This window comes from Phoca vitulina, unplaced genomic scaffold (genome assembly GCF_004348235.1).
Source record: "Phoca vitulina isolate PV1807 unplaced genomic scaffold, GSC_HSeal_1.0 scaffold121, whole genome shotgun sequence".
In the NCBI taxonomy this organism is placed as follows: Eukaryota; Metazoa; Chordata; class Mammalia; order Carnivora; family Phocidae; genus Phoca; species Phoca vitulina.
Genome location: NW_022589824.1, coordinates 149613 through 156971, shown reverse-complemented (window position 1 = coordinate 156971; position 7359 = coordinate 149613). Strand labels below are relative to the sequence as shown.

Below are 7359 nucleotides of genomic sequence, written 5' to 3'. Positions count from 1 at the left end.
GGGGGGGGGGGGTCGGGGGGGGGCAGGGCGCAGCGTTTCCCATTAAAGAGCCCGTGTTCTGACAGTGGGCGTGCTTGTGGCTGGGCCAGGGCACGAGGGTGGGGGTGGGGGCGGGAACCCCTTATGAGGAGACTCAACCCCCTTCTGCCAGGGATCTTCTCTTTCTTCTTGCACCTGTCCTCTTGAGTCTGAACCCCCAAATGGGGGGATAGGGAGAGCCCTGAGACCAGGCGTGGATGAGGAATCCTGGAAACAAAACCAATTAAAGTACATTTCAAACCAGTCATCTGGGTGTACTGGAGACTGACCTCCGTCCCACCACTTGGGGCCACGGTGGGTGGACCCTGTAGCCGAGGCCTGGGGCTTCCTCCTACACTCCCAGAGATGGGGGGCGTGGGGTGCATGTCTGGGCCCCCCACCCCCGCTCCTGCTCTGAAAGGACTTCTCACCCCCTGCTGGGGAAGAGAGCCTTTATTTTTCTATCAACACAAGAGCACCCCTACTCTTTTCCTCCCGTAAGCCTCACCCCTACTGAAACTTCTGTCTCAAGGAGGGGAGGGGAGCAGTGAAGTATAGGGCCAGGCTGGTCTGGAGTTGGTACCACTCCCCAAAAGGTCCCATTCCGTGTATGCTGAAAAGAGCAGGGGTGTGAGGGCAGTGGGCACCCAACATCCATTTCTGCTCCTGTCCACCTGGGCCGGAAGGCGGGGAAGAACAGGATGCAGGCCCTGAGTGTGGGTTTGTGATGGGAACCACAGAGGCCCCTGGGCCCCTGCAGCATATGTGGGGCAGAGGGATCTGAGGGACGCAGGCTCCACACAGGCTTGTAGACCAGGGTGGGCTGGGCGAGGAGAGAGGGCAGCAGGGACCCTGAATGTCAGGAACTGTGTCGCGGCTCACCCCAGCCACTGACCAGGAGCAGGGAGGCCGGTGGAAGAGAAGATTGACCTTCAGAGCAGGGAGCTGCCCTGTGTGGTCACCGGTGCAGAGGCTGGGTGGGGAGAGGGGTTTTTGGGGCCCAGGGAGCAGCAGGGCCTGCTGCGGATGGAGTGCAGGGGTGGGACCAGCCTGCCCCACTGAGGCTGGGGAGGGGAAAGGGTCAGATGCAGAAGCCCCTTGGTGGTTCCTGGGGGGTGGGGGTCCAGAGAATACTGAACTTCGGGCCCCCGGATAGATGGGGGCAGCCCTGAGAGGAGAAAACAAGGTCCATTTGGGTTCCTGAGGAGAGACCGGTGGGCTGGGCCGGGGGAAATGGGTTTGCCCCTGCTTGGATTGATTGGCTTGTCCTAAAACAGTCCATCTCTAGGGCCAGGGCCCATCCAGACTGGGAAGTCCCTCCCCTCTACCCCGACTTGGGCTGGCCCTCAGCTGGGAGCCTCAGTTTCCCTTCTGTGCACTGGTGTGGGGGATGGCAGGAGGCATGGGAGCTGGGAACCTGTGCAAGGTGAGGGCAGGCCAGTGAGGATCACCTGTCCACTCTCATTTAATCTGTGCCAGAAGGGAAGGTAGCCATGGAGGAAATGGGGCATGGAGCAGTCCCAGCCTCACTCAAGAAGGCCCAGGCAGTCTGGCTTGCCGGCTGGCGCCCACATAGAGGTTCCCCTTGATATCTTGGGTCAGGCCCGGCGTCAAGACGCTTGTGTTTTGCACTTTCCGTGGGCCTGACCTGGGCAGAGAGCGGGCACCCGGTCTTTTCTAGCTCCTCAGAGGTTCCCAACCTGTCCCTGGGGCCCTTGCTGGCTGCCTAGTTCCTGGGGCCCCAGGCAGGAGGGCTCCCTTCCGGAGCAGCTGCAGTGAGGCAGGATGGGCATGTCTGGGCCAGGGAAGGGAGGGCAGGGGCTGGGCTCCTCCAGGCAGTGGGGTCTCCCTCAGCCGGCTTACCTGGCACAGGGCCCTAAGCAGCTCAGCAGCCCACTCCCCACCTGCTTCCTTTGGCTTCCATCGGCCTCAGGCTAGCTCAGAGCCAGGCCCTGCTTTTCTCTAAACTTCTACAACCACAATTTCTCCCATAGGCCCAGAGTGCTGTGGGCTGCCCTGAGGCAGGGGCCTAGGGTCCAGGGAAGCCCTATTTCCACAGGGACCCCTGCAGACCCCAATCCTGGGCAAGGGGCCCATTACCTTTCTCCACACCACCGGTAGCCTCAGAGCCCCCTGCTGCCGTTCCCGCCGCCGTCCCAAGGGCCCCGGCCCAAGAGCAACCTTCTTGGTACAAGAAGCTGATCTTGTCTCTGCCCTCGGAGCCCACCCATGCTTCAGCCCCTTAGCCAACCTTCCCCGGCTTGGCATCCTGTCTGAGCATAGATGACAAAGGGTGACATTCCCACAGCCCAGCATAGACCCTGAGGGGACACTCATCTGTTTGGAGTTTGCGAGACCCTGGGGGTCAGACCACGCTGGGCACAGAATGTGGGGTGCTGTGGGCCCTTAGCCACGACCCTAGGAGGTGGGAACCTTTCCATCTGCAGACTCGAGGAAGTGGTGCTCTCCTCCTGCAGGTCGGACACACTTCCCCGTCAGCCTGGGTCGCTGGCTGGGCTGGTCCTGGCTTCCCAGTCCCCCAGCGACACCCCCACACCAGGTGTGCCGCCCACCAGAGCACGTGGCGTGCAGAACGGAAAGAGCTGAGCCAAACTCAGGTTCAGGGCACAGAGCTCCTGCAGCCGTTCACTTCCGGATAAGGATGTGAACGTTCCCCCTGGCCTGGGCAGGAAGGGAAGGGGCGGGAGAGCAGGCGCTGCACGGCTGGCCGGCACCGGTGTCCCCTGCTGCTCCAGGCAGCCGCCCGTCCCGCCACTGGCTGCAGCTGGCTCCCCGCACAGCCCTCGCGCTACACCCCTGACCTGGGAGCTCATGGGCCACCTGTGCTCCCTGCACCCACCTTCCCAACGCGTCCCCTGAACCTCGGGCTCCTCTCGTCCTTCACAGCCGAGTGCGCGGGCTCCCTCTGCAGGAGCCACGTGGCTTTGGAGCTCAGCCTCCAGGGGGCCTGCTGGGCGCACCTATGGACTCCGCCTCGCTCAAGCTCACGCTTGGGGCGGGTGGGCAGCTAGGCTCTGGCCCTCTCTCCCTGAGGCACCCCCAGGCTGGGGCTAAGGCCAGGTGGCCCTAGGTGCTGTTGTCTGCAAGTGGGAGGCGGTCAGCAGGCCAGTGGCCTGGCCTCCATCTGGTTTGAGGCTCCTTCCGCAGGTGCCCCCCAGGAGGCTGGCCCCGCAGCAGCCTTGAGGGCTCGGCTGCGCTCCTGATTCCGAGATGCTCACAGGCTATGGAGCTAGACCTGGGTGCCCACCTGCGTCCCAGTGAGTCACAGGGCCTGGGGTGAGACGGAAGGTTGAGGCCCCCTCTTTCCCTTTGACTCATGCAGTCTCACCTTCTTCGCTTTCCTCTGAGAGCCTCTCACTCTGACCTGTTTCTGGGCCAAATCTCGGGGCCCCATTTCCCAGCCAGCATGTTCCCACGACAGGGCCCCTGTGGTTGCCAACCCAAGCTGGCAGGCGTTTGACCGGGGTGGGGGGGGGCAGCAGAGCCAGGGCAGAGGAGGGGGAGGCTCCTTTGAATCCACCCAGGAAGGGAGCAGTCTGTGGGTACGGGTAAGGCCTGTGGCAGGGGCCCTGGCCAGCCTGGCCGTGCAAACAGGAAGGGTAGGGGCGCTGGCAGCCAGAAACGGGATCAGCTCCTTCCCGCACACTTCACCACCTGCTGGGTGCCCGCCCCACGGAGAGGTGGGCTGAAGTAAGGCCGGAAGCCAGGGCGTGGCTCCTCTGCGGTCCCCCTGCCAGAGAAGAGATGCCAGGGTGGGGCCAAAGGCCCAGTGCCACTGTGGTCACCTCCCTAGTCTTCGGGCCGCTGAAAGGGCGAGGGCTGGCCATAGCCGCTGGCTCTGGTCAGGCCCTGGTGCCCCCCAGCTGGGAGTCAGGCCTGGCGGCTGCATCTACAACACACCACCAGATGGTTTCCGCCAGATCCTACGGCCTCTCTTCCCTCCTTGGATATTACGCAAAGCTCCCCGGCACAGCTCGGAGGTTTTGCAGGGGCTGGGGAGCCTCAGAGATGCCTCACTCCTCCTCTCCTACCCTGGCCCCTGTCTCCTCGGGGGTGCAATGCCAGCCCCCTGGCTCTACCAGGATGGCAGTCTGGTCCTCACTGAGGGGCAGGAGCTGGGGGAGGCCAGCAGCCCCAGGCGCCCAAGGGTGAAGCAGGAGGGGGACCACAGGGTGGTGGTGGAAGACCCTAAGGATGGCGAGGGGCAGGTGACTCAGGCCGTGGTTCCTGTTTGCTCCTCCTTCCATGACCCCCATCCCCCAGACTTCAAGAACGTGAGCGGCCCAAGGCCTCCAGATGCTGAGTGTGAGAGCCAGTCCTTGCCCTGCCACCTCCAGGACCAAGAAGGGTCCAGCCTGGGGGAAGGAAGCTGACGGGGCACCAGCTCGGCTGAGTGGGGAGCAGGCCAGAGCTCAGGGAAGTCTGATCATGCTGACTTACCGTATCTGCAGCTCAGAGGAACTGGAGCAGAAGGGGAAGGAACTTGACCTCCAGGCCTGGGCCCCCAGGGCTGGTCAGAGGGGAGGGGAGGGGAAAGGAGGAGGCCTCTGGACTTCTGCCTTCTTTTTGCTGGAGCAGGCACCAGCCCCCTACCTGCCAGAGTCAGGGACACAACGACTCCTTCCCTTTCCACTCTGGAAAGCCCCCTCTGTCCCCACCCCCACCCTGGGCCTGGAGGAGGAGGCCTGGAGTCCCTGAGGGCAGGCCCCTGCCCACATCCCCGCTCCTCAGGAGCAGCAGCTCTTCCCAGGCCGGCCAGGACCCCGGGACTTCTGTGGACACGTGTCCTCGGGTGAGGAAAGAAAGCACAGTGGGCCCTGCAGCCCACCCTGGGACTGGCACTCCTGGGACCCCGGGACCGAGACCCCCCCGCTGGGGACCTGGGTTCTAGGACATGGTGTCCTAGAGGTGGCAGGGGTGAGGTGGGGGGGGGGTAGCCCACTTAGGAGGCAAGGGAGAAACCTCAGCCTCCTGGCGGAGAGCTGAGCACAGCACATCTGCAGCCTGAGGGTCTGGGAGCGGCACGAGCGGGCGTTGAGCAGGGGAAGTGGCTGATGCCACCACAGGAGGGGAACGGCTGGCCTGGGGCTCGGCGCCGCCGCCAGGGGAAGTGTGCCCTGCCTTCCGGGCCTGGTGGCTGGCAGGGACTGGGTCCCTATGTCCAGGGGCCACCTCCACCTGGGACAGCGTGTCCTCGACTTGCCTGCCCAGCTGGTCATCCCCAGGCCTCTCGGAGCCCGGCCGGGGTGTGGGGCCATGACACTGGGCTGGGGATGGTGCCCCTCCTACCCTCAGCAGCCAGAGGATTAGAGTGGGAGGTGGGGTGAGAATGGTGGTTGATGCCAAAGGTCACCTCCAGGGTGGGGGGGGGGGGGGCAGGGGCGGGGCAGGGGCAGGAAGATCGTGGGCGGTCTCTCATCTCATCTTGGGCAGATGAAAGGGCAGCGCCTCCAGGTCGGGCTGAGCGTGGGGTTCAGCTGTGATTGCAGGCATTTCTGCCTAGTGGCTGTTGTGATTTGAGATCCTCCGGTGTCCCGGGCGGCTAATTCTGGGCGCTGCGGATGAATAATGCTGGTGAGTGTCTGGTCTTCGGGGAGACACGGGCTGGGAGGATGGGCCCGAGGGCAACCCTGGGAAGACAGCGGCTCTTCCTATGTCCTGTGTAGGGTGCGGCCCCTCCTGGAGGCTTCGGGCCTTGGGGGCCCTGGCTGGAGCCACCCTGCTTCCCGCCCTGTGGCTCCTGAGGCTACGCGGGGTGGCCCCTGTGCCAGGCCCTGCGCCCCCACCCACGCTCACCATCCTCATCTGGCACTGGCCCTTCACCGACCAGCCCCCAGAGCTGCCCAGAAACACCTGTATCAGCTACGGGGTGGCCCACTGCCACCTGAGTACCAACCACAGCCTGCTGGCCATCGCGGACGCTGTGGTCTTCCACCACCGTGAGCTGCAGACCCAGCGGGCTCGCCTGCCCCTGGCCCGCCGGCCGCGTGGGCAGCCCTGGGTGTGGGCCTCCATGGAGTCGCCCAGCCACACCCACGGCCTTGGGCGCCTCGGCGGCATCTTTAACTGGGTGCTGAGCTACCGGCGAGACTCCGATATCTTCGTGCCCTACGGCCGTCTGGAGCCTCACGCGGGGCCCGCACCGCCGCTGCCGGCCAAGAAGGGGGTGGCAGCCTGGGTGGTCAGCAACTTCCAGGAGCGGCAGCGACGCGTGCAGCTCTACCGGCAGCTGGCGCCTCACCTGCAGGTGGACGTGTTCGGCCGTGCGAACAGGAAGCCGCTCTGTGCCCACTGCTTGCTGCCCACCGTGGCCCGGTACCTCTTCTACTTGTCTTTCGAGAACTCGCAGCACCGAGACTACATCACCGAGAAGTTCTGGCGCAACGCGCTGGCAGCCGGGACCGTCCCTGTGGTGCTGGGGCCCCCGAGGGCCACGTACGAGGCCTTCGCACCCGCCGATGCCTTCGTGCACGTGGACGACTTCGGCACCGCCCAGGAGCTGGCCTCTTTCCTGGTTGGCATGAACGAGAGCCGCTACCGGCGCTACTTTGCCTGGCGAGACCGGCTCCGTGTGCGGCTGTTTGGGGACTGGAGGGAGCGCTTCTGTGCCATCTGCGCTCAGTACCCCCGCCTGCCTCGCGGCCAGGTCTACCAGGACCTCAAGGGCTGGTTCCAAGCCTGAGCTCTGGCCAGAGGAGGAGGCAGAGGAGGGTGGCTGGGCGCCGGTGGTGTGGGTGGAAAGCTGGGTGTTGCAATCAAACCACCAGGCATCCGGCCCCGACAGGCCACCATCAGGTTAGTGCAGAGGCCGGGGTTGGAGGCTGGAAAGCAAGGGTCGGAGGGAGTGGGCTGGTCTGGGCAGGCTGCCTGGAGAAGGAGGCTGGTGGGCATTGGAGCAGAGGCATTCGGGGGTGAAGGTGAGAGCGGGGAGTTAGTGGGGGTGCATGTTGCTAGTTGATCGAAGATATAGGCTCCCAAGGACCTCCGAGGACCTCCCTCCCCACCTTGATAAAATCCCAGGGGGATCCTCTGTCCCAGACACGGGCTGGGAGAGGCCAGAGGCAGGGCCCTCCTGCAGTCTGTAGGGGAAAAAACTGGGCCCCCAGACCTCCTCTGTCACCGAGGTCCCTTGGCTTGGGCCGTGCAGTCATCACCCACACCCTCCACCGTGCTGGAGCCAGGCCCTGTGGACACCGTGACAAGCAAGCCAGGCTGTTGGCCTTGCAGGCTGCAGTCGGCTCTGGGAGGGGCAGTGGTCAATAAAGAAAGGGAGGACGAGAAGGGCGCGCGCTGAGTCTTGGCCTGTCTGCCCTCCCCCTG

The 7359-nt window shown here is 64.6% G+C and overlaps 1 protein-coding gene across 2 annotated transcripts; it reads left to right on the top strand.

Moving 5' to 3' along the window:
• The first annotated feature begins 4550 nt into the window (after window positions 1–4550).
• On the top strand, window positions 4551–7359 carry FUT7 (fucosyltransferase 7). Of its 2 annotated transcripts, XM_032398863.1 has the most exons (3): window positions 4551–4831; window positions 5473–5613; window positions 5706–7359. In XM_032398863.1, exons 2-3 carry the CDS (start codon window positions 5601–5603, stop codon window positions 6719–6721), a joined length of 1029 nt encoding a protein of 342 aa, XP_032254754.1. In that variant the 5' UTR covers window positions 4551–4831; window positions 5473–5600; the 3' UTR covers window positions 6722–7359. The 2 variants fall into 2 exon arrangements, with proteins under 2 accessions (XP_032254754.1, XP_032254753.1); XM_032398862.1 differs by lacking the exon at window positions 4551–4831 and having other exon boundaries at window positions 5441–5613.